Source organism: Neoarius graeffei, chromosome 26 (assembly GCF_027579695.1).
Source record: "Neoarius graeffei isolate fNeoGra1 chromosome 26, fNeoGra1.pri, whole genome shotgun sequence".
Lineage (NCBI taxonomy): Eukaryota > Metazoa > Chordata > Actinopteri > Siluriformes > Ariidae > Neoarius > Neoarius graeffei.
This window is the reverse complement of record NC_083594.1, coordinates 11,846,933-11,874,461: the sequence shown is the minus strand read 5'-3', so window position 1 is coordinate 11,874,461 and position 27,529 is coordinate 11,846,933. Positions and strand designations below refer to the sequence as shown.

The window sequence follows — 27,529 nt, the reverse complement described above, 5'->3', positions numbered from 1 at the left end:
TAAAAACAAACCAATAAGATTTCTCAGTTTTGAAATTTGATGTATTGTTTTTGTACTATTTTCAATGAGATATAGGTTTCCATGATTTGCATATCATCGCATACTGTTTAATTATTTTTTTTTATGTTTCACTTTTTGGACTTTTTTTTTTAGAATTGGGGTTGTATAGGTGATGGTAATTATTTTGTATATAGAACCCCGATTCCAAAAAAGTTGGGACAAAGTACAAATTGTAAATAAAAACAGAATGCAATGATGTGGAAGTTACAAAATTCCATATTTTATTCAGAATAGAACATAGATGACATATCAAATGTTTAAACTGAGAAAATGTATCATTTAAAGAGAAAAATTAGGTGATTTTAAATTTCATGACAACAACACATCTCAAAAAAGTTGGGACAAGGCCATGTTTACCACTGTGAGACATCCCCTTTTCTCTTTACAACAGTCTGTAAACGTCTGGGGACTGAGGAGACAAGTTGCTCAAGTTTAGGGATAGGAATGTTAACCCATTCTTGTCTAATGTAGGATTCTAGTTGCTCAACTGCCTCAGGTCTTTTTTGTCGTATCTTCTGTTTTATGATGCGCCAAATATTTTCTATGGGTGAAAGATCTGGAGTGCAGGCTGGCCAGTTCAGTACCCGGACCCTTCTTCTACGCAGCCATGATGCTGTAATTGATGCAGTATGTGGTTTGGCATTGTCATATTGGAAAATGCAAGGTCTTCCCTGAAAGAGACGTCATCTGGACGGGAGCATATGTTGCTATAGAACCTGGACCTTTCAGCATTGATGGTATCTTTCCAGATGTGTAAGCTGCCCGTGCCACATGCACTAATGCAACCCCATACCATCAGAGATGCAGGCTTCTGAACTTGGGTCGTCCTTCTCCTCTTTAGTCCGAATGACACGGCGTCCCTGATTTCCATAAAGAACTTCAAATTTTGATTCGTCTGACCACAGAACAGTTTTCCACTTTGCCACAGTCCATTTTAAATGAGCCTTGGCCCAGAGAAGACGTCTGCGCTTCTGGATCACGTTTAGATACGGCTTCTTCTTTGAACTATAGAGTTTCAGCTGGCAACGGCGGATGGCATGGTGAATTGTGTTCACAGATAATGTTCTCTGGAAATATTCCTGAGCCCATTTTGTGATTTCCAATACAGAAGTGTGCCTGTATGTGATGCGGTGCCGTCTAAGAGCCCGAAGATCACGGGCACCCAGTATGGTTTTCCGGCCTTGACCCTTACGCACAGAGATTCTTCTAGATTCTCTGAATCTTTTGCTGATATTATGCACTGTAGATGATGATATGTTCAAACTCTTAGCAATTTTACACTGTCGAACTCCTTTCTGATATTGCTCCACTATTTGTCGGTGCAGAATTAGGGGGATTGGTGATCCTCTTCCCATCTTTACTTCTGAGAGCCGCTGCCACTCCAAGATGCTCTTTTTATACCCAGTCATGTTAATGACCTATTACCAATTGACCTAATGAGTTGGTCCTCCAGCTGTTCCTTTTTTGTACCTTTAACTTTTCCAGCCTCTTACTGCCCCGTCCCAACTTTTTTGAGATGTGTTGCTGTCATGAAATTTCAGATGAGCCAATATTTGGCATGAAATTTCAAAATGTCTCACTTTCGACATTTGATATGTTGTCTATGTTCTATTGTGAATACAATATCAGTTTTTGAGATTTGTAAATTATTGCATTCCGTTTTTATTTACAATTTGTACTTTTTTTGGAATTGGGGCTGTAATTTGAAATTAATTCAAACTAATAGTAGTTAATTGGTGAAGGTTATTTGAATAAAAGAGTGATTGTTTTCTGAAAATAAGATGAACGGAGTAATTATTTTGTGAATGTAGAGTGGTGTTTGCTCTGACTCCTCGGCAGCACGTGCCGGATCCTGTTCTTGTGATGTGGCAGTTGTGACGTCATCACGGCCGCAGTGGAGCAGTGACGTGTGAGGAGCTGCTGCAGTGTTAAAAAAACACCCCCCAAACCGCTAGTTTTTTATTTTCTGGACGCAGAAAGAGCGACTTTCTTTCGTCCATATTGTTGATGATTTTGGGGGCGCAGAAGCAGCAGGAGTGGTGTTTTATTTCCGGTGTTTGAGCTCGAAGGAAAAACTGCGACCTTCTCGGTGTTGTGTTTGTGTGTGCGCGCGCGCGTGCCTGCGCGTGCGTGTTTGTAAGTGCGTGTGCGCGCACTGGACCCCGCTAGCCTGTTAGCCGCTCTGTGAAAACATCTCCGAACTAAACTTCGACTTCGTACCACTCTTTAATTTTCTGTGAGGAAAAGAAATTAAAATGGGGCTGACCATTTCCACCGTCTTCTCGAGGCTTTTCGGGAAAAAACAAATGCGAATTCTGATGGGTGAGTTACAAACCAAGTTGGAGTAGTGGTGTGTTGGCAGGAGTTAGCCGGTTAGCTGGTTTGCTAGCACGCTTTTTTCTTTTTTAAACGATAGCATTAGCGGCAAACTTTTTTTTAATCTAGATAAAATGATTCAGAAACGTCACTTTTTTAAAAAAATCCTTTTTTTATCCTTCTAAACCGTAATAGTCTATGCTTTATGCAAATTGATTTGAGCTCCACAGACATCTCATAATGCTTTTGTTTATTTATCTAGTCATTTAAATATTAGTTTGTGAACTTTGTTAATTAATTAATTCATTCATTACTGACTTATTCTTTTCTACACTCCTTTGAAAATTCTTGTTGATGCTAACATATGTAGTTAGACCAGTTACATAAATACACTGCCTACCTCAGACCTTAATCATTGTATAAGGAATAAAACATTAAAAGGCATGCTGTTTCAGGGAAAATAATCAACGACAAGACAAAGCAGACTTAATATTACCACCCGGGAATGATTATTTATTTAACTATAAGGCACATCCCAAAGTGTTTTTTTTTTCTTATACCACAGCAACTTGCCACCAGTAATTACACACTCTTAATGTATTAATGAACGTCATGGTTTTTTTTATCCGTTTATAGTTACAACAGCCTATTGTTTTTTTCTATTTAAGTTAAGAAAAAAATTATATACAGCTTTATTAAATGTATTAAATAGAGATAAAGGGATATTACACAGTAGTGTGCAGATATGAAGTTTATCTTCGAGTGGTGAGTGTGTGTATCATGAGTGATGTATTTTTCAACATGAGAAGATTAACTTTATATCTTCGTGTCACCCTGTATTGTTCTTTATATTGTATGGACACAGCCACAAAAAAAACCCCAAGAAGTTAATCAAAAGAATTTTAATTTTGAATTTTGGTTAGCCATTTTGACAACGCGGGTCAAGTCAGTGGGAAAACACTGGGAGCGACATCATCTCATCTCATTATCTGTAGCCGCTTTATCCTGTTCTACAGGGTCGCAGGCAAGCTGGAGCCTATCCCAGCTGACTACGGGCGAAAGGCGGGGTACACCCTGGACAAGTCGCCAGGTCATCACAGGGCTGACACATAGACACAGACAACCATTCACACTCATATTCACACCTACGGTCAATTTAGTCACCAGTTAACCTAACCTGTATGTCTTTGGACTGTGGGGGAAACCGGAGCACCCGGAGGAAACCCACGCGGACACGGGGAGAACATGCAAACTCCGCACGGAAAGGCCCTCGCCGGCCACGGGGCTCGAACTCGGACCTTCTTGCTGTGAGGCGACAGCGCTAACCACTACACCACCGTGCTGCCCTGCGACATCATTGGAGTGAAATATCGAGAGTTATTTTATCCATATTCACTGGACATGACCAATCGCATGCTCTGATTGGCTATTCTAGTACGAGGCTGTCGGCTCATATACAGTGAGTAGAGAAAAACAAAAGGGCGGAGCGTGTTGCTGAACCAACCGGGGACAAAATAAAAACTACTTGAAAAAACAAAATCCCAGAAATACAAAAAAAGCAGCAAAATACAGAATAAAAGTATTTGATGGTAAGAACGTATCCCCCCCCCCCAGAATTATTATAGCATTTTTCACAAATTGCACAAACTGTCATTTCGCCAGTTTGTTTACATTCTAAGTGGAAATGATTTTGTCAGACGTTTTGTGTAAAGTTTTTATTTATCGAATTTGCTTAAAAATAAAAATGCTCTATTTCTTAAAATCCAGTGAATGTGGATAGAATAAAGCAGTTATTCCACTCAATCTCGTTGTACACGGCTTATCGCCGACTCGGCGTTACGTGCCTCATGTCCGACACAATTTCATGGAATAACTGTTAAATGTTACTCAGATCCGCAATGTATTTTGTATGAAAAGTGCACATTTTCAACACATGAAGATAAACTTCGTATCTTCAAGCCAATGCGTGATTTTAAAAAATTTTTCTATTTATTTATTAATTATTATATAGACACATTCACAAACAAAAAAGTACCTACATTTATCAAAACAGTTCATCACGAGTGAAATGTCGAGATATATGTCATCGTTTTGGTTCTCCATGTCCTGGATGTAGTTCGTATGAAAAATACAAGTGGTATATTTCCCAGTAAAACTTATAAAAAAAAATTACAGAGGAAGCACAAACTCTGACTTGGGCCTGAAGACACGAACTTGCTATTAAAAAGCACTGACACAGGAGACTCTTTCCATAAATACGAAATAAGCATCTCTGTAGGGAAAACTAGACTAGGTTACTGATTAAATATTTTCATTTGCGAAAAAATGGCACATTTGTTTGACAAATCTGTTTATTATTCGATTTTGTGCTGCATCCATCATACAAGTCATGGTGTACGGTGTTACTATGGAAACGACAGTGTATTAGAACAAGAGTGTTAATATGCATATAAGCCTGTGACTTTAAACTACTGTTAAAACTGTCTTTTGACTAAGTTTAATTATTTTTCGTGTTATCTGATGCAAGTTTCCTGCTTTTTTCTTTTTTTGCAGTTGGCCTTGATGCGGCCGGGAAAACGACAATCCTTTACAAACTTAAACTTGGTGAAATCGTCACGACAATTCCAACTATAGGTTTGTTTCAGTGTAGATTACATTTCGATGAGTCATGTTTATATATTTTTTTGTTGTAAGTTAAGGCAGTTATTCGGAAAGTGACTACTGTTGACCCTTTTTTTTTTTTTAAATATTCAGTGTGAATGAAGTGAATTCTTCTGTTAGATTTGCAGGATTAAGTGTTTTGACACCTTCCCAAAGTTAGAGTTCACTGTTTGTTGAGTAAAAGCCCAGTTTATTAAAAATGGTGTCCAAGTTATCAGCACACCATCACGCATTATCAACAGTGCAGAACTATATCGATAGCTTACCTGGTCCTAACACATTGTATTATTCATAGCACTTTTTCTAGTCTGTGTGCTGCCATGTCACACCCATGCACAAATTCCTAAAACAGCAATCAAGACATCTCCTTGTGAATGAATATAATTCAATTTCTTTAAATATTTCCTTTGATCAGTATATAATTACACATATCACTGAGTGTTGACTGAAAGCAGACTATAATGTTCACGTTTTCATCACATACTCGCTTGCAAACAAAAGGCAGTACATGCAGCAGTGAGCACAACCTTTGTGTCCATAACAGGAGTTGTTAATAAATTACTTTGCAATTTGACTCCAGCACTGAGGCCCAAGTTACAGCTTCAAGCGCCTTAATAATGTGTTTCTTCTACTCGTGCTCAATGTAAAGCTGTTTTACTGCCCAACTGATTTTATATGGCATGAAAACAATGGTTTAATAATGCTCTTTACTCAAAGAGGCAGTTAGTTGATTGATTAATTAATTAATGCCATGGTTTGGATCAGCTTGTCTGCTGAGAGAAATGTGTCACTACAAATCAATGCAAAGTCCTTCTGTTTCATCACGTTTATCTGATGATGAAACATTTAGATCCTGGAAGGCATGATCTCTTAAAGGATGACTCCGCCCCACCCATCTGCAGTGCACAAGGGCTCGCTGATGAGGAAGAAAATGATAGAAATCATACGTCATGGTCTTCACAGTCTCCAGATCTCTATCCAAATGAGCGCCATTATGAGAGGGTTTTTTTTTTTTTGAGTTCTTGTCTAACATTTTTATGACTAATGGTGTTGATTGCTCTAGTACAATTCTAGAGACTTGTAGAATTGATGCCAAGGAGCACTGGAGCTGTTTTGGCAGCTGCTGGTGGCCCAAAACCTCACCAAGACAATTAATATTGGTTTTTCCCTTTCATTTGATGTCAGTTGCTTCCTGACTCTGATTTGGTCTGATCTGGTTTGAGTTTTTTTGATAATTTCTAAGTTTGTGTCTCTGATGCAGGCTTTAATGTTGAAACCGTGGAGTACAAGAACATTTGTTTCACTGTTTGGGATGTGGGTGGCCAGGATAAGATCAGACCTCTATGGAGGCACTACTTCCAGAACACACAGGTAAACAGATCGCACTAATGCACCCACAGACACATTGCGTCTTTGTCAGTCCGGAATAGTGTCTCTTTCTCTCTCTGCACCAATTATGCTGGGAACTGATCGTCCTTCCATGAACATATGTGATTAAGGTTGATTACTCAGCCCTGCTAACTTGTCGTATAAGAGAGTGCGAGAGATCCAGTTTTTACAAATCTGGTTCAAATTACATTGGTTTGAAATACAATACAAATCACAAATTTTTGCAAATCCGGTTATGTCCGACTGCTCTGATCGGATTTCATGTGGTTCTTTTTACGTTTTTGACACCACGTATACTTCACGTTTACATCGCACGTACATGAAACATGCTCGTTTGGTGGTGTATGAAGTAAACCTCTATAAAGTCTCTAAAACTCCATATTACCATGTGGTAAATTATCCCATTTCATTACCCTCCATTTTGATTTGTTTATATCAGCTACTTCTACTTAAGGGTGCAACGTCAATACAATAGCAACCAATGTGAATAACACAGAAAATGAGGATTGCCACAGGGACACACGCGTCAGATCTGATCACTTGCAGTATATTATATGAACAGTCAATTGCCCCTTTTCCACCAAAGCAGTTCCAGGGCTGGTTCGGGGCCAGTGCTTAGTTTGGAACTGGGTTTTCTGTTTCCACTGACAAAGAACTGGCTCTGGGGCCAGAAAAAACGGTTCTAGGCCAGCACCAGCTCTCTACTGGGCCAGAGGAAAGAACCGCTTACGTCAGCGGAGGGGGCGGAGTTGTTAAGACCAACAACAATAACAAGACCGCGAAAGATCGCCATTTTTAAGCGACGAGAAGCAGCAGCTGTACAAACGCGAAGTCATCCATTATTATTATTATTATTATTATTGTTGTTGCTGCTGCTTCTTCCGTGTTGTTTTTGCTTCGATATTTGCGCCAAGGTTTATGCAAACGTAGCGACGTAACTGACGTATACAGCGACGTAACTGATGTATACAGCGACGTAATGACATGGCTCCCCTTAGCACCGCGAGCTATGGAAAAGCAAACTGGTTCTTAGCTGGCTCGCAAGTTGAACGAGTTGTGAACCAGCACCAGCACTGGCCCCGAACCAGCCCTGGAACTGATTTGGTGGAAAAGGGGTAAATCAGGAAGATTGGATTCAGATCAGATATACAAAAACGGATTTGTACTGATGGGCTGAACATAGCCTAAGATACGGATATGAATAAACAACGATTTTGCTCCTTTTATGGACGCTTTCACAACTTTTATGCTGAATCGGTCAATTTGATTCATCTGGTTTGTTTGCTGTTTATTTTGGTTGAATTCACAATGCGCAACTAGAAAAAAATGTTTAAAAAAAAAATCCACATGGCTGAGTGGTGTGTTCAGTTGAGAATGTACAAGTCCTTCATTCATTGGTCAGAGATGCGTTGACAAAAGGATACACAGATATTTTCTAAGTGTGCACAGAAATTAGTGAGAGTGACGGAAGTGAGTTCATTTTATTCACGTCTGTGTATGCGGTTCTTTCAGGGTCTCATCTTTGTGGTAGATAGCAATGATCGTGAGCGTGCACAGGAAGCTGCCGAAGAGCTGCAGAAGATGGTTAGTGAGACACACCCAAACTTCATAATATTCAAACCACTTTGTTCTTGGCCTTTGTGTGTTCACACTCTACACACGGTGTTAACTTTCCAGTACGATTTAAAAGAGATCCTGTTCTTTACACTACAGCCATATGTGACAAACTCATTTGCTTATATTATTTACTCATTTCACTTGGCGTGAAAGTAATTATCTAAATTTTTACATGGTATAATATCATGCTTAGGAGAGAGAGAGAGAGAGAGAGAGAGAGATCTGTTTATATCTCTAGAACAGTGATGGAACTCTGGTCCTGCTGGAAGTGGATATACTGGCATGTTGCAGAAGTTCATTAAAACCTTTTTTGTATAGTGCTTGTAGCAATAACAGTAGAATTTTAACAACAAGGTGCTAAATTTGGGATAAAATTGTTGGCAGGTTCCCTTTTTACTTTTCTTTTTGTGTCCCACTTGTGTCACTGTTTTCTAATTCTACCTCATCCTTTTATGTCTGGAATAGCTTCAAGAGGATGAGCTCAGAGATGCAGTTTTGCTGGTGTTTGCAAACAAGCAAGATTTGCCTAATGCCATGGCTATCAGTGAACTGACAGACAAACTCGGCCTGCAGACGCTCAGGAGCAGAACTGTAAGTGTATATATACACAGGCTATCCGCCCTTTTCTGCATAAATGGACTCTCAGATGCTGACAGTTGCTGTGATTGGGATTCAAACCCATGATATCTTGACAATAGGGCAAACCGTTTTGTTGTACCACTTGGGTGCGAAGGAATATTTATTTTAAACCTATTATAGATCGTGGAGAGGCACTGTGGTGTAGTGGTTAGAACTGTTGCCTCACAGCAAGAAGGTTCCAGGTTCGAGCCCAGTGCCTTTCTGTGTGGAGTTTGCATGTTCTCTCCAGGTGCTCTGGTTTCCCCCAGTCTAAAGACATGCAGTTAGGTTAACTGGCTACTCTAAATTGCCCATAGGTGCGTGTATGAGTGAGTGTGTGCAGAAAGGAACCGGCTGCCATACCGCTGCAATTCTGGCCAAGTCAACCAAACATGTTTCACCTCAAACCTGGATTGGGTTTGGTAGTGACGACAATGACGATAGGTCAGGGGTATTCAGATGCAATTTTCTTTTGAAGGTTTTTAGCTACGTGAAATTCCTCCCTTAGAAAGATCAGGAAAAGGAAGTCATGTGACTGATTCTGTAAAGCTGCTTTGCGACAATATGTCTATTGTTAAAAGTGCTATAAAAAATAAACTTGACTTGAAAGGCCCCAACATTGACGTTTTAATGTTTGAACATGAGGTTATGGTTAAGTCAAGTCAGTTTATTTGTATAGTGCTTTTAACAACATGGTCGCAAAGCAGCTGTACAGAAAAATGAAGACTTGAAACACATGAACTAAATTTATCCCTAATTATACCAGAGAGGGCAAATCTATGAAAAACTCTTCCTTTCTCAATGAACTGCCATCAGATAAATAGTTGATATAAATGCTATTTGATTGGATAAGCAGCACCAGGGGATCTGCTACAGAAGCCATGATGGTTCATGTTCAGTAAAATGGGGTCGCTGAACTACAGCTAGGTCATCATGTTGTAAGAATAAGTGTAACAATAGCACACTGAACATAAGCATTACAATCACCAGAACGGCGAATTGTGATCTTGTGTTATCAAAGGTACACAAGAACGAGTGGCGAAGCCATGATGTCATCGTGTTGTAAGAATGAGTGTAACAATAGCGAAACTTTCGAGCCCCGTGGCCGACGAGGGCCTTTCTGTGCGGAGTTTGCATGTTCTCCCTGTGTCCATGTGGGTTTGCTCCGGTTTCCCCCACAGTCCAAAGACATGCAGGTTGGGTTAACTGGTGACTCTAAATTGACCATAGGTGTGAATGAGTATGTGAATGGTTGTGTGTCTATGTGTCAGCCCTGTGATGACCTGGCGACTTGTCCAGGGTGTACCCCGCCTTTCTCCCATAGTCAGCTGGGATAGGCTCCAGCTTGCCTGCGACCCTGTAGAACAGGATAAAGCGGCTAGAGATAATGAGAGGGAGAGAGAAGTTCGATTACCCGTTCTATTTCTTGATAAACTTCGGAACCAATCAGAACCAGAAACCTTGTTATAACTTCGTAGTATTGGAAGATAATCGGTTCACCAAGGCTACTGATTCGATATCAAGTAAGTGGTGTTTATTTTAAGAAAATTTACCTTTTGATTATCACAGCTTTTGTTTGGTCTTTCTGAAAGGTCCTGTAAGGGTTTTTTTTTTTTAAAAGCTTTTTGGCAGATACAGTGGTGCTTGAAAGTTTGTGAACCCTTTAGAATTTTCTATATTTCTGCATAAATATGACCTAAAACATCATCAGATTTTCACATAAGTCCTAAAAGTAGATAAAGAGAACCCAGTTAAACAAAGGAGACAAAAATATTATACTTGGTCATTTATTTATTGAGGAAAATGATCCAATATTACATATCTGTGAGTGGCAAAAGTATGTGAACCTCTAGGATTAGCAGTTAATTTGAAGGTGAGATTAGAGTTAGGCGTTTCCAATCAATGGGATGACAATCAGGTGTGACTGGGCACCCTGTTTTATTTAAAGAACAGGGATCTATCAAAGTCTGATCTTCACAACACATGTTTGTGGAAGTGTATCATGGCATGAACAAAGGAGATTTCTGAGGACCTCAGAAAAGGCATTGCTGTTGCTCATCAGGCTGGAAAAGGTTACAGAACCATCTCTAAAGAGTTTGGACTCCACCAATCCACAGTCAGACAGATTGTGTACAAATGGAGGAAATTCAACACCATTGTTACCCTCCCCAGGAGTGGTCGACCAACAAAGATCACTCCAAGAGCAAGGCGTGTAATAGTCGGCAAGGTCACTAAGGACCCCAGGGTAACTTCTAAGCAACTGAAGGCCTCTCTCACATTGGCTAATGTTCATGAGTCTACCATCAGGAGAACACTGAACAACAATGGTGTGCATGGCAGGGTTGCAAGGAGAAAGCCACTGCTCTCCAAAAAGAACACTGCTGCTCGTCTGCAGTTTGCTAAAGATCACATGGACAAGCCAGAAGGCTATTGGAAAAATTTTTGTGGACGGATGAGACCAAAATAGAACTTTTTGGTTTAAATGAGAAGCGTTATGTTTGGAGAAGGAAAAGACTGCATTCCAGTATAAGAACCTTATCTCAACTGTGAAACATGGTGGTGGTAGTATCATGGTTTGGGCCTGTTTTGCTGCATCTGGGCCAGGACGGCTTGCCATCATTGATGGAACAATGAATTCTGAATTATACCAGCGAATTCTAAAGGAAAATGTCAGGACATCTGTCCATCAACTGAATCTCAAGAGAAGGTGGGTCATGTAGCAAGACAACGACCCTAAGCACACAAGTCATTCTACCAAAGAATGGTTAAAGAAGAATAAAGTTAATGTTTTGGAATGGCCAAGTCAAAGTCCTGACCTTAATCCAATTGAAATGTTGTGGAAGGGCCTGAAGCGAGCAGTTCATGTGAGGAAACCCACCAACATCCCAGAGTTGAAGCTGTTCTGTACGGAGGAATGGGCTAAAATTCCTCCAAGCCGGTGTGCAGGACTGATCAACAGTTACCGGAAATGTTTACTTGCAGTTATTGCTGCACAAGGGGGTCACACCAGATACTGAAAGCAAAGGTTCACATACTTTTGCCACTCACAGATATGTAATATTGGATCATTTTCCTCAATAAATAAATGGCCAAGTATAATATTTTTGTCTCATTTGTTTAACTGGGTTCTCTTTATCTACTTTTAGGACTTGTGTGAAAATCTGATGATGTTTTAGGTCATATTTATGCAGAAATATAGAAAATTCTAAAGGGTTCACAAACTTTCAAGCACCACTGTATATTGAGAAGCCGATATCAAACTTCTGCTATTCGCTTTAATTTTTTAAAATTTGAGTCTTTACACTACACTTGTGAAACAAAATGTGCTCTTTAATACTAAATAATGCTTCTAAGACTATTCATGAACAAGTGCTTTGTTACTACTTTGAAAAGAGTTCACAGCACTGTATTTTGAACAAAATCGGTAACCAAAATACTACAAGGCCTGATGCTGCTCACAGCTTGATGCTTGTAAGAGATGAGGCGAGTATAATTGATAACATGTATATATGCTATATTTACTGTATGGACACGGGATCAGAATACTATTTTATTTAAAAGCAGTAACCACATGTACACACGGCACCATACCTTTTTTTTTTTTTTGTGCCCCCCCCAATGTTTCAGTTAATCACTGTGTTAATACTGTGTTATTAGAGAATTGTGGTTACACCCCTGAAGGAGATATAACCTCTATGTAGTCTACTGCCTTGTAATTAACCTGCTATAATATTTGAATTTATTTTTCTGTTCCAACAGTGGTACGTTCAGGCGACCTGCGCCACTCAGGGAACAGGTTTGTATGAAGGACTGGACTGGCTTTCTGAGCAGCTGAGCAAACGTTAAGCGACATTAATTGGCTCACGTGAAGGGGTGTTTTAACAACAGACCTGATCACACAACTGACAGACAATGGATATACTCAAGTATATATTAGCTCATGGCTATCAAATTTGCCACTGAGGCAACTTTTAATTCCCCCCCCCCCCCGAATTGGGTTGACTGAATAAGTTATTTTCAGTAAGGTGTGTGTAACTGTATGCCTGTTTTAGTTTGATTTGAAATACACAAGAATCTGAAGGTCAACGCATCCTGTGATGGGAATGAGAACCTGTCCAAAGGCTTGTATTTTGTCAAACATGGGAACATATTTATATTTATACAAACGTTTTTGCTCTCATTCCATTTGTATGTATCTAAATTTTGCATGCATGTTAATCTTAACAGCTTCCTTCAATAAATAAATGACTTTAGATCAAATTACAGTAACACCCATATGTATAATTGAGAAACAGATTATGATGTACTCCTGTGGTGGGTGGGTGCGTGAGGGAGATTTGTTTTTGTATGAAAGATAAATTTTGAGTTGAATACCTGATTTATTTGGCCTTAATACATCCTACTAACTATGATGCCTGAGTGGACCATCTTGCTATATAACCAGCATTTAACTGCATTTACACTTGCCTTAAAAATGCTCGTTTCCTGCTTTGAGACTTTTCATATAATCTTCACCTAAATTGAAAAATGACCAAATGAGGTATCAAGATGTGCGTGTGATTTATATATAAAAAAAAATCTCACGCACCTTCAAAGAAGTGCTTTGATATTCCCGTTAACAGTTTGAGCTGTCATCTGCTATCATATCAGCCCTCCCCCCCATGGCTCATTAATAATTCCTATTAAAGACTGAAATAAAATGATTGTGACTTAAATAAACCTTGTTTTAAGGCTGTGTACTCCAAGTAAATTACATCAAGCTGGAATTTTTCATACTGCACTCAGGATATTTATGGACTTTTCATATTCAAAACAAATTGCTAGATAAACAGCAGGTCATCTTGTATTGTGGTAACATCAGAAATTTAAAGAAGGAACTGTGATCCTGTAGATTTAAAGCCTGTAGACGTTCGCTTGCAAAATGAAAGCTGAGGTTGCTTATTTCCATTTGAGGTCACAGACTAAAGCGATATGGTCAGATGGGTGAGAGACGCTGGGAAGGGCCTGGTATGTAGTGACCTCCTGGTGACTGGGCAGAGGAATCACCTGCTCTACCTCCAGAGCCTGTGGCTCCATGAAAATATAGTCCAGACAACCTTTAAAGCCTCCTACATAGTTGGTGTAGTCTGGTACGCCACACGCACTAGTCAACTGAAAGGGGCAGTGAAGCTCCATTTGAAGAAGCTCCTCAGAACCATTAGATGCCCAGTCACTGTGCTGCTCTGATACTGAACCCTGACTAAGCAGCTGGAAGAGTCCTGATGATGGTGCGCTGTTGAAGTCGCCGCAGAATATCAGCGTGCCCGCGTGTTCTTCCGTGATGACCTTTTTCAGGTGCTTCAGGGCCACAGCCATCTGTATTAGTCGAACATTTGCTCCTTGGGGCAGAAAAGAAAAGTATTTCTTTAAAAAGGTATGCACTCAGTTTGAGCTGAACAGAAATTCAAATTCAACACCAAGGTTTCCTACCTTTAGGGTGCCAGTAGAGATGTGTGTTTCCAACACACACTATCTTTGACGGATCACTTATGGACTGGAAAACAGTTACCTTACCAAAAGGGGGAAGGAAAGTTTATCAAGCTTTTTTTTTTTTTTAAGCATCAGTCACAAAAATACCTGAAAGCGTGGTGAGAAAAGGTAATATCAGAAATACTGACATCCTGATGGTGAATAATTTAGACATTCTGAACACTCAGTGAAGGAAAGCATAAACCTACAGTGCTGCAAGGATGGAGTAAGCCTTTAAAGGTCATGAAGAGATTATAGGTGTGGGAAAATACGTTGTCAGTTTATCTTGTCCACTGACTGCAGGTGCAATTTGTATTTACTGACTACAACCCATGTGTTCCTCTACCCCGAAAGCACCAGTTAGTTATTATTCGGGTGGTGGATCGTTCTTAGGACAGACAGCAGTGACACTGACAGAGTAGTTTGCATGGTGCGAGTATAAGTGTACCTAGTAGGCGCACAAGTATGCGTTAATGGTTAACAGTCTTCTTCTGTTCCTCACCGTCAGTTTCTGATTGATAGATATTTTAGTTGAACTTTTTCTCAACCCAGGACAAACACTGTTTAAGAAGCTGCTGCTCCTGATACACCTGTATGACAAAAACACTGCAGAGAATAATCCACCACCCAAACAGGATCACTGCTGATCAGATCCTAAAGCGGTTCCTTCCCAAATTGTTGAGAGCTACAGCTGGGCAATAACATGCACCTTCTAACAGCTGAAGGTGATCTAATCACCAACGGATTTATGCAGTAAATCTGGAACATATCCTAAGAACAGCGATGAGACACAGACAGACAGTCACACCTAGAGGCAACTGAGAAATGTCAGCCCATCTCCTGGCATGTTTTCAGGAGGTGGGAGAAAACCAGAGAACTCAGGTGACATCTACATTGATGGAACATGTGAAATTCTATAAAGACATGAGCTCAGGAATGAACCATGTGGACTGTTGTGGTGGCAACACAACTTGTTTTGCATGCTGTGCCCCCTGATGAAAGATTTGCATGAATCATGTCATGGCGTTAGGGAAGCAGCTTTGGGACCAAAAGGTCACCAGTTTGATTCCCTAGACCAGCAAGAATGGCTGAAGTGCCGTTGAGCAAGGCACCTAACCCCAGGCTGCTCTGGGTATGTTGTACATCGCTCTGGATAAGAGCGCCTGTAATATAAATGTAATCAAATTGACAGGTTATCCAATGTTTCAGCATTCCTTAGCATTTTCCCTGATCCACTTAACCCACTTCTTTTTACTATATTTATCACGTATACTGTACATTATTGATAGATTTATGCATAATATAGATATTTAGAATAGATATAAGATATGAGACAATCGTAAGTGATTTTTTGAATACTTTGTACTGCATAAAAAGCTTGCTTACCCAAGCTTTCAACTCTATCCAGGAGTCTTCGTCAGGGGGAAATGACATCACTTCGAGCATGCACTGTGCATGCCCAAAAGAATACTGTCCCAAATCTCCTGAAGCTGGTACTGGCCCCCGTCTCGGTTCAGGGAGGGCTTGAAGGTTCTGATGTGGATGGCTTCTCGTACCAGTCCGGCTCCTGGTCTAGAATTTTCACACTGTCTAGCTGTATCCTGTGTCCCATGTGGTGTTTGTGAATATGTTCGATGATATCAAACTTGGGCGTCTATGTTCCATGTATCTGGTTCAAAGAGATCATTTGGTTTCACCAACATAAGAAGCGTTACACTTCTCCTTGTCACTCCCCTCACACTGAATGAGGTACACAGGTCCACATCGTTCACTGGCAGGAGTAGGGTAGTGAACGATGTGGACCTGTGTACCTCATTCAGTGTGAGGGGAGTGACAAGGAGAAGTGTAATGCTTCTTATGTTGGTGAACCCGAACGATCTCTTTGAACCAGATACATGGTACATAGATGCCCAAGTTCGATATCATCGGAAGTATCGCAACATATTCACACAAACACCACATGGGACACAGGATACAGCTAGACAGGGGGCGTCGTGGCTCAGGTGGCCGTGCCGTGGGTCCGGGGACCCGGGTTCGGTTCCGACCCGAGGTCATTTCCCGGTCCCTCCCCGTCTCTCTCTACCGCTCATTTCCTGTCCTGTCTCTGCACTGTCCTGTCCAATGAAGGTGAAAAAAGCCCCCAAAAAATCTTTAAAAAAAAAAAAAAAAGGATACAGCTAGACAGTGTGAAAATTCTAGACCAGGAGCTGGACTGGTACGAGAAGCCATCCGCATCAGAACCCTCAAGCCCTCCCTGAACCGAGACGGGGGCCGGTACCAGCTTCAGGAGATTTGGGAAAACAAGCATTCTTTTGGGCATGCGCAATGCATGCTCGAAGTGATTGTCATTTCCCCCTGACGAAGACTCTGGATAGAGTTGAAAGCTTGGGTAAGCAAGATTTTTATGCAATACAAAGTATTAAAAAAAAAATCAGGATTACCAAATTAGCTGCATAGATGAAACATTAAAAAGATATTGGACATTGTATATAATATAGGTATTGTACAGGGTGTTTAAAAATTTTTTTTCTATCATTTGAGATGCAAATATCCCAGAAACCACATAGTCGAGGCAAATGAAACTGAACAGGCTTAATGTTGAGCAATGCAAGATTTATTCCTCAAAATTTGAATTAGAAATTCAAAAGGTATGTGAATTACATGAACGATTTCACACATTTTCAATATGCACACCGCCTGAGACACAGACTCGCAGACAGCCTTCCTCTTTGAACTTTTTGTGCCATGTCCAAATCTGCATTGCAGTTAGTGCATGTTTAGAGAATCCTCTCATAAAATGAGAGAATTCTCTAAACATTCTCAGTCAGTCTTGTTCGACTGACATGAAATGCCTTTTCTTTTCTAGTGAATGGCATTTCTATACCTAAAAAGATAAAAACAAAAAACATAAAATTTTGATCTGTTCCCACACATGCCGTTAAAATTTGAGGTCAATTGAACGAAAACTGGCAAAGTTGTGAAATGATATAAAAAAATTTTAAACACCCTGTATATTGTGTGTATTGTATATAATAGTTATATTATTGTAGATTGCATCTTAGTGTAATGTCTATTGTACATTACATATATACACATTTTTCTTATATTACATATCTTACATTTAAGTTCTTCCACGAAATTGAGTTGTACATGAGCTGATAGCCGATGAGGCATGTAGCATCGAGTCGGCTTTAATCCATGTATGACGAGATTGAGTGGAATAACTTTTATTCTATCCACATTCACTGGATTTTGAGAAACAGAGCATTTTTATTTTTTGCAAATTCATGGGTGCAAGTATAAAATTTTCAAAAACCTGAAAAAAGTCTGACAAAGTCAGACGTGCATGGCACAGCCATGCAGGGGGGGTTACAAAGGGGGGTGAGCCCCCCTTAGGGCTCGAAAAAAAATTTAAATTACAAGTTAAAATGGTTGTCTCTCATGCAAACATATTAATAGTTATATGATTTGCATATTCACATCAAATGTTTAACACATTTCATCAATTAATCTGAAATAATATTTCAAGTACAAGGCTTGACATTTCAAAACATCTAGCAACTACTAATTTAAATGTTGAAACAACCATTTTTAATATGCTTTTGCTGTAATACCTTTTTTACAATATATACACTGGAATAGCTGTGTTGATTTGGTCAAACAACGTGCTACGTGTGTGAAACACGATATCACATGTATAACACCGTGAAACAACGGGCTAGTCAGGACCGCTCGTCGGTGAGCAGCGTATAAATTGAATGAGGTTTGTGGCGAAGACGAGATGAAAAGATTTGTCTCGTGCAAAGGCTGTACCGCGGTAACCCGTTAATACACTGAGAGTGAGACAGTGAGAGGGCCACCCCATACCCCCCCGAAAATCTCAACGGATTTACACGATTTGGAAAAATGATTTTTTTCAGAACCGAAAAAAACGAAGCTTCCGGCACATGCTGGAAAACTTGCACCCATGCAAATTCGATAAATAAAAACTTCATACAAAACGTCTGATGAAATAGTTTCCACTTAGAACGTAAACAAACCGGGAAAATGACCGTAGCAATTTGTGAAAAATGCAATCATTCTTGAAAAATAAAAAACAAAATGTTCTTACCATCAAATAATTTTATTCCATATTTTGTTGCTTTTTTGTGGTTTTGTTTTCAAGTAGTTTTTATTTCGTCCTCGGTTGGTTCAGCAAAAAACTCTGCCATTTTGTTTTTCTCTACTCATAGTATATGAGCTGATATCCTAGTAGTAGAGTAGCCAATCAGAGCACGTGATTGCTCATATCCAGTGAATGAGGATAGAATAAATACACACACATTTCCCTCCCCTGTATCACCGGAGAGACACCAACTGCCGGAACCAAATTCCTTGCGTGTGTCAACATACTTGGCCAATAAATACGATTCTGATTCTAATCAGAAAAGCATCAAACTCATGCTAAACCTTTATAACCAAGCTCAAGCCTGGCAGTGTTGTATAGACCAAGACCACCAGTGAGTGTTTGGAACTTGTGATACCTGCAGCGTCGTACTTCTCTGTACCACCTTCTCTTTCAGCACTGGGTTGGTGGACAGTTTCTCCATGAGTACGCTATGAAGCGCGTCCATTTCTAAGGCTTCGCTCAGCATGATATCATGTCTGGAGAGCAACTTGAACTTCGATCTCCTATAAAACGTGGCCAGTCCTTCGTGCTGCTTTTCTTTCACTTTGAACACCCCGTCCATGCCAAAGGCATCCAGTGCAGGTGCCAGGCTATCACTAAAAACTCCTTTATCCACCTCCTGGAGACAGATGATGTCTGCATTATAGCCCGAAAGCTCCTTCTTGATGAGGTTTTGCCTGTAGTCGAGTTCGAGCGCATATGGAGCGCAGTAAGGGTACAGGACTGTTTTCGAGAGCTCGGTTTGACTGTAGATGTCTGCCAAGATGTTGTAGGTCACAACCCTGATTGTGGAGTCATTCGTGACCTTGCGGCTGTACAAGTGTCTGTTGTCAAACGTGCAAACCCCTGGACCAGCCTCCACTGAGCTTGAGGTTACCAGCTCCACCGCAAGGCCGAGCCTGGACTCGTTTCCCGGCATGCATTTCAGCTTCAGTCTCAACCCTACGTCCATATTGGATGGTGTAAAGACCCGGTCGCTTCCTGCTTCCACCCAGGAGTCCTCTTCTCCTCGTGTGTGCGCATTTGGAGAGCTTTCCTTGTACCACTTAAACACACACCACCTCATGTCCCCGAATTCAATCTCCAGTTTGGGGCAGACCGGAAATCCGGCAAGGACTGATGCAGGAAGCTGTGCGGTGATGAAAGTCGGAGGATTGCGTTCAACTTTGTATTTTGCGTCTCCGACCTGCAGAACGGCGCCGTCCTGCCACGCGTCACGGTTCAGCGCGTCTTCAGGCACCAAGTCGCCGTTAAAGTAAAGCCGCACCACCGGTTCAACCACATCCGAGCTCGTGTTCTCGGTTTTGCTCTTCTTCGACTTCTTCCCTTTACTCAGCGCCTTGATGACACTGTTAGATATCCGGGCTAACACTTTACCCAGCTCCTCTGTTTGCTCTCTCAGCATGTGCCTGGAGCTGCCAGCCACAGTGAATGAAATGGTCAGCTTGGGCTCTGAAGGCACACAGCGCACAACTGCGCGGTCCATCCTGCTGCAAAAATGTCTGACTAAACCACGATCACCTACTAGTACTCTCTTCTGCAATGAAACATACCGCAGATATAGTCTAGAAAAGATAGTGCGCGTTAACATGAGGATGTGTAAAGTTCAAGACAGCACAATGTTGTTGTATCCCAAACACTTCAATGAACCCTATATAAGTACATAAATATATTTTACAAACCATAACCGGGCTTTACGCGTCCTAAAGAGAGCGATTTATGATTCATCCTATTGCTACAAAGCGACCGGACGCGTCGCTTAATATTTGCGTCATCCGGCGCGACAAATCAGATTTTCGAATAGAAATACGCAGATTCGACAATTCATATAGCGAGCTTGTAAAATTCACTCCAAAAGGCATTACAGTTTATTAAAGCATGTCACATATGAATTACAGGATTAGTATTTTTTTTTACAGAAACATTTTTAATATTACAATTTTTCAAGAATTTTTACTTGCGTCGCGAAACGTCGTTGCCGTTAGGTGGCGCGCGCTATCAAACACCATGCTACATACATACATATACATACTACTACAGTATGGTCAAAAGTATGTGGACACTGGACACCACACTGATATGTGTTCCTTCCCCAAACTGTTGCGACAAAGATTGAAGCACACAATTAACTAAACTACCTTTGTACAGTTTCTATTCATTGGAACGAAGAGGGACAAACATCCCTTATCAAATACTTAAGTAAAGGGTTGTTTTACAATCAGGGTACGCAAGCTAAAAATCACAGCTAACACTTATTATCTTCAATATCAAAAGGCTTGACTAAATAAACTTGGTTGTTTATTGTAGCCCTGTGATAGCTCTATTTACCATGCAAAAAAAATTGGTGATAACGTTATTTTTGGTGAATGTATGGCAATATCTCATCTCATAATCGTTTAAGTAGGGTGCGCACATCCAAAAACTCTTTGCAGGTGCCAGACAAAAGTGTCAGACAATAAAAGAAAGTAGGTCTGCACACTGCTAGATACGCTCCAAAAAATAAACTTTATTTAATTAAAACAAGCAACGTTTCGATCACCCTGGATCTTCATCAGGCTTTATCCTTCTACAGGGTCGCAGGCAAGCTGGAGCCTATCCCAGCTGACTACGGGCGAAAGGCGGGGTACACCCTGGACAAGTCGCCAGGTCATCACAGGGCTGACACAGACAACCATTCACACTCACATTCACACCTACGGTCAATTTAGAGTCACCAGTTAACCTAACCTGCATGTCTTTGGACTGTGGGGGAAACCGGAGCACCCGGAGGAAACCCCCGCGGACACGGGGAGAACATGCAAACTCCACACAGAAAGGCTCTCGCCGGCCCCGGGGCTCGAACCCGGACCTTCTTGCTGTGAGGCGACAGCGCTAACCACTATGCCACCGTGCCGCCTGTATGGCAATATATGACATATTTAGCAAAATTACTCGTGTCATTTAGAAAAAGTGCTTTTTTGACCACAGGTAGCTCCAAAAGGGATGCACTTAAATCATTCTTTATACCATTAAACAAATATTTGGTTCCATATCATTGGAAACATAGTTAAGTTTTAATGTTGAATGCCAGTAAGTTTTCAGACTATTTTGATCAAATTAGTATGTAATTGTGTCAAAAAAAGTCCTCTCTGAGACAGCTAATTTTTCAATATAAAATAACATATCTAAAATGATTATTTTCATCCTAAAATGTAGTCAAGATATTGGGACATAAATATTAGAGACAACTAACACAAAGCTTACAGCCTTATATTTAAAAGCACTATGGAAGTAGTGGATTCTGAATTGTCAAAAAAAAAAAAATGTCCTCTCCGAGAATCACTTCATTTGTTTCTCCCAGCCCTGCTTAAAGCTACACTTAATCTTGTTATGATACAAACTATTACACATGCCTATCTGTTCTTTAACTTGTCCTTCACTTAAAAACTGGTACAAGAACCAGTTTGAATCAATTTGAATTTTGGACCCCTGTGACACAAACTTTGTACTCTGATTGTAAAACAACCCTAAAGTTAAACTATATTTCCTTAAGTATACTTTTCAGTACCAAGTATACTGATATCAACATACTTACAGTATACCTGTAAGTAAATTTATAATACATAGGGCCAAATTACTCAATTCTGATTGGTCAACCGAGGAGGGCTTTTTTCCTTAACAAATGCTATTGGCTAGTTCGTTGCTTGGTTACGGTTACAAAAATTAGCAAATTTTGTCAACAAAATGGCTGACTCTGCTGACTCAGCAATTCCACGTTTCGCTATATTCGACGAAGAAATGATAAACTAATTGAAAGCTGCAAGCGAAAATGAAAATACCAAAAGACGCTTTAGAAACCGATTCAAACGTGCAAGATAGTCTTGCGCCCTGATTGGTTCACAAGACGTGAATGACAAATGTTGTGAACTTGAATGGCTTCCGAAGTATGAATTTGGCCTTATATATTATAAACAAGTAATCGTATGGTTTCTCGTAAAATTAAGGATCAATTTCACTCGTGATTTCAAAGTTTTGAAATTTTCAAAACTTCTAAATCACTCGTGAAATTAATCCTTAATTTTACTCGGCCCCATACGATTACCTATACTAATCTAATACTTCTTGGGACTAAATTGGGCCACTTTTAGTTTATAAAAAGTATACTTTAAGTCTAAGTATAGGTAATCATATGGGGCCGGGTAAAATTAAGGATTCATTTCACGAGTGATTTCGAAGTTTTGAAAATTGAAAACTTTGAAATCATGAGTGAAATTGATCCTTAATTTTACGAGGAACCATACGATTACTTGTTTATAACATATAGGGACAAATTCATACTTTGGAAGCCATTCAAGTTCATAACATTTGTCATTCGGGGCAGCACGGTGGTGTAGTGGTTAGCGCTGTCACCTCACAGCAAGAAGGTCTGGGTTCGAGCCCCATGGCCGGTGAGGGCCTTTCTGTGCGGAGTTTGCATGCTCTCCCCGTGTCCGTGTGGGTTTCCTCCGGGTGCTCCGGTTTCCCCCACAGTCCAAAGGCATGCAGGTTAGGTTAACTGGTGACTCTAAATTGACCGTAGGTGTGAATGTGAGTGTGAATGGTTGTCTGTGTCTATGTGTCAGCCCTGTGATGACCTGGCGACTTGTCCAGGGTGTACCCCACCTTTCGCCCGTAGTCAGCTGGGATAGGCTCCAGCTTGCCTGCAACCCTGTAGAACAGGATAAAGCGACTAGAGATAATGAGATGAGATGAGATTCATTAATTCAGTGTCAGCCCTGTGATAACCTGGCGACTTGTCCAGGGTGTACCCCGCCTTTCGCCCGTAGTCAGCTGGGATAGGTTCCAGCTTGCCTGCGACCCTGTAGAACAGGATAAAGCGGCTAGAGATAATGATATGAGATGAGATTCATTAATTCATCTTCAGTAAACACTTATCAGGATAGGGGATGATCAGGAGCCTATCCTGGGAACACTGGGTCTCAAGCAAGAATACACCCTGGATGAGATAGGAGTCCATTACAGGATACCATGCACATTCATGCTGACCTCTTCTGCTTCTTGGACCTGCCTGATCCATCCTGATGCCCTATGTCTGGTTGGAGTCTCATCACATCGCTCCTGGACACTTACAGTAATGCTTTTATGGCTGAGGACTACAGTTGACTTGCTAACTTTAGGACTGCAGTTGTCATGAACAGTTTTTCACTCAAGTTTCCATCAATGAACAGTTTATAATATCAATGAAACTGACTTCATGTTAAAACTGTTAAAAATGTTATAATCACGTTGTCTGTTATCACCCAAATGAGGATGGGTTCCCTTTTGAATCTGGTTCCTCTCGCGGTTTCTTCCTCATGTCATCTGAGGGAGTTTTTCCTTGCCACCGTTGCCACAGGCTTGCTCATCTGGGATAGATTGGAGATAAAATTAGCTCGTGTTTAAAGTCATTCAAATTCTGTAAAGTTGCTTTGCGACAAGGTCTACTGTTAAAAGCGCTATACAAATAAACTTGACATTCACACACACAGATACACACAAACAGGCAATTTAGAGACACCAATCCACCTACTGGCATGTTTTGGACTGATATGTTACAGCAGATTCTGGCCAATTGTCTGTCAACAGTCAGTAATTTATCTACAGTATACACCAACATGGCAGGTGAACCTAATAAAGACATCAATATGTTTCACATTAAGAATTTTAGCAAAGATTAACTTTTAATATATAGATTTAGGCACTGCCTAAAAGCGGAGCTGCCATCTGTTTCTGGGTTGTAGAATTTTCTTATATCATAGCCAGCCTCTTTTGTTTTATTTCTTTACCGGCTAACACTAGTCACTAGGCGGCGTGTATGACTGTAATTACTAACACTGGCCACTAGGCGGCGTGTATGACTGGTAATTACTAACACTGGCCATTAGGCGGCGTGTATGACTGGTAATTACTAACACTGGCCACTAGGCGGCGTGTATGACTGGTAATTACTAACACTGGCCACTAGGCGGCGTGTATGACTGGTAATTACCAACACGGGCCACTAGGCGGCGTGTATGACTGGTAATTACTAACACTGGCCACTAGGCGGCGTGTATGACTGGTAATTACTAACACTGGCCACTAGGCGGCGTGTATGACTGGTAATTACTAACACTGGCCACTAGGCGGCGTGTATGACTGGTAATTACCAACACTGGCCACTAGGCGGCGTGTATGACTGTAATTACTAACACTGGCCACTAGGCGGTGTGTATGACTGGTAATTACTAACACTGGCCACTAGGCGGTGTGTATGACTGGTAATTACTAACACTGGCCACTAGGCGGTGTGTATGACTGGTAATTACTAACACTGGCCACTAGGCGGTGTGTATGACTGGTAATTACTAACACTGGCCACTAGGCGGTGTGTATGACTGGTAATTACTAACACTGGCCACTAGGCGGTGTGTATGACTGGTAATTACTAACACTGGCCACTAGGCGGCGTGTATGACTGGTAATTACCAACACTGGCCACTAGGCGGCGTGTATGACTGTAATTACCAACACTGGCCACTAGGCGGCGTGTATGACTGGTAATTACTAACACTGGCCACTAGGCGGTGTGTATGACTGGTAATTACTAACACTGGCCACTAGGCGGTGTGTATGACTGGTAATTACTAACACTGGCCACTAGGCGGTGTGTATGACTGGTAATTACTAACACTGGTATATTGGAGGCACATACAGGACCGAAACCATCAGAAAACAACTCGATGGGTTTCTTTATGTATCCACTCTATGCCTATGGGGCTTAGAGTGGATACATAATATAATAACATAACATTAACAAAGACACTGACATCTGACATGAACGAGCTGCTGGTTTTATTGAACTCAACAGAAATAGTGGGGACAATAATTATTCCACATCAAGACACAACAGCCCATTTCATATATGTGTGAATGGAAAAAGGACAGGCTATTCCCTCGTTTAGTATATAATGATGATCAGTACTGTGTACATTTATACAATTGTGGTACTGAAATGTTTCTAGCCACATGCTGTATGTTACAACTTAATGTCGCTTCCATTGTGCTTCAATGGTTGTAGATAAAATCCAAGTAGCTTATAAGAGGTTTAGATCCATCTCATTGTCAAAGGCTCAGCTTGAATGCATTCACATAAAAATAATTTTTTAAAAATAAGAAATTACAAAACCGGATTAAACATACAAGTTACACAAAAAAGCAAGAACACAACTATTTCAAAACACGTCGTCCAGAAAGAGTGCCAGTAAACAATCAAAGATCTTACGTCTTACATCCTCTAAATCTTCGAAGGATTTCATGACACTTGGGTTGTTACATACTGCATAGAAACCATTACTTTATGTATGTCCATCATATACAGTACCAGTGAAAAAGTTCGGACACCCTTTCTCAGAGAAGGTATTTTTATCAATTTCTTTTACATTTTAGAATAACAGTCAAGTCATCAACCGTATAAAACGACAAAATTATGCGAGAACTAAAGCGTATTTAAAAACAGCAAGAGTTACGTATATTTCGATATTTTAGATTTTACACCACCATTTTAGACCACCTGATGCCTGCTTTTCCCAAAATGAACATTTTGTATTTTGGAAGTAAATTTACATGAGCATCCAATTCCAAGCCGAAACCTTTAGAAAGCGAATCTTTATCTCATCTCATCTCATTATCTCTAGCCGCTTTATCCTGTTCTACAGGGTCACAGGCAAGCTGGAGCCTATCCCAGCTGACTACGGGCGAAAGGCGGGGTACACCCTGGACAAGTCGCCAGGTCATCACAGGGCTGACACATAGACACAGACAACATTCACACTCACATTCACACCTACGGTCAATTTAGAGTCACCAGTTAACCTAACCTGCATGTCTTTGGACTGTGGGGGAAACCGGAGCACCCGGAGGAAACCCACGCGGACACGGGGAGAACATGCAAACTCCGCACAGAAAGGCCCTCGCCGGCCACGGGGCTCGAACCCGGACCTTCTTGCTGTGAGGCGACAGCGCTAACCACTACACCACCGTGCCGCCGCGAATCTTTATCTTTGTGATAAATAACATACACTCAATCAGTTGTGTCCCGACTTCTGACTGATCCTGTACAGACAATCATTTCCATATTTTATTCGTTTTAACTTTTCTGTAAAGAGGATAAAAATTTTCAATTTCTGAGAAGATCAAAGTTTTGAGTCAAGTCCTTCTGTAGTTTTAATATCTAATACACTTATAAATAATAATGGTTTATACACAGTTTGTAAGTGGAGTGTAATAAAGCGTCCGTATATTATTTAACCTGATTCTCACCAGGAGGTTATATGCTTATATGAGATAGATGATATAAATTCAAAAGTACACTGTGCTAATTTGAATTAAAGGTCCCCTATGGAGGATTTAGGGGGCTCTATTAGCAGAAATGGAATATCGTGTTCATAAGTATGTTTTCATTCATGTATAACCTGTAATTTTTTAATTTCCCTGAGGGAACCCTCCCAAAGGGATCAATAAAGTTCTATCTAATCTAATCTAACTACGAATCGTTGTTTTTCTAAGCTCAGAATGAGCCCTTTCTATCTACATATGGCACGGGTCCACTTCATGGAACCACCATGTTGCACTGCTACAGTAGCCCAGACAGGCTACCTCTAGAAAGCGCCTTCTACGTTTCACATTTTTACAAATGGCAGCATGAATCTGGAAGGAAGCACCAGAAGGAAGATGAAGAAGAAAGAAGAATCAGTGTTTGCTGGTGCTGGCTAACAAGTTTGAGATCCCAAATTTTGAAAATTGAGGATCATACTTATTATTTAGCACGTGAAAAAAGCAAGGGAGAGTGAATGTACAGTAAGTATTGGAAATACACTACAGGCTCCTGCCTAAAGGCCCAGTCCCACAATACCGATAACTATAAATAAATCAGTCCCATGCAGTTTATATGGTTGGTGGTCACACCAGACCGATAACAATCCCTCTAGCCCAGGCCTGGGTTTATCCATATCAGTGAGATTGCTTCTGGAGCGATTTTTCCAGGCCTGGACCTGATCCGATAAATCATCTGACCAATCAGGTAATTGTTTACATGTGGTGATGTCTGAGTACGTGCTATTTTTCCCGGGCAGCTTTGTACATCCATGTTGCATCATGAAGTCACGCAATACGGATTCACGGAAAATAAAAAAA

At 40.7% G+C, this 27,529-nt stretch overlaps 2 protein-coding genes across 2 annotated transcripts; one reads left to right on the top strand and one right to left on the bottom strand.

Moving 5' to 3' along the window:
* The first annotated feature begins 1,960 nt into the window (after positions 1-1,960).
* Positions 1,961-13,380, top strand: arf4a (ADP-ribosylation factor 4a). The gene is made up of 6 exons (XM_060910426.1): positions 1,961-2,382; positions 4,930-5,010; positions 6,299-6,408; positions 7,939-8,010; positions 8,509-8,634; positions 12,421-13,380. The coding sequence occupies exons 1-6, from the start codon at positions 2,316-2,318 to the stop codon at positions 12,505-12,507; spliced, it is 543 nt and encodes a 180-aa protein (XP_060766409.1). The 5' UTR covers positions 1,961-2,315; the 3' UTR covers positions 12,508-13,380.
* Positions 12,642-20,096, bottom strand: pde12 (phosphodiesterase 12). The gene is made up of 3 exons (XM_060910425.1): positions 18,693-20,096; positions 14,131-14,209; positions 12,642-14,039 (listed from the first exon to the last, which is right to left on the bottom strand). The coding sequence occupies exons 1-3, from the start codon at positions 19,926-19,928 to the stop codon at positions 13,600-13,602; spliced, it is 1,755 nt and encodes a 584-aa protein (XP_060766408.1). The 5' UTR covers positions 19,929-20,096; the 3' UTR covers positions 12,642-13,599.
* Positions 20,097-27,529: the final 7,433 nt, after the last annotated feature.

Coding starts and splice junctions, on each gene's coding strand:
- arf4a (XM_060910426.1), top strand. CDS start 2,316: ATGGGGCTGACCATTTCCACCGTCTTCTCGAGGCTTTTCGGGAAAAAA. Junction 5,011..6,298: donor CACGACAATTCCAACTATAG/GTTTGTTTCAGT, acceptor TCTCTGATGCAG/GCTTTAATGTTGAAACCGTG. Junction 8,635..12,420: donor AGACGCTCAGGAGCAGAACT/GTAAGTGTATAT, acceptor CTGTTCCAACAG/TGGTACGTTCAGGCGACCTG.
- pde12 (XM_060910425.1), bottom strand. CDS start 19,928: ATGTTAACGCGCACTATCTTTTCTAGACTATATCTGCGGTATGTTTCA. Junction 14,210..18,692: donor AGAGAAGTACGACGCTGCAG/GTATCACAAGTT, acceptor CCTTTTGGTAAG/GTAACTGTTTTCCAGTCCAT. Junction 14,040..14,130: donor TCTCTACTGGCACCCTAAAG/GTAGGAAACCTT, acceptor TTCTGCCCCAAG/GAGCAAATGTTCGACTAATA.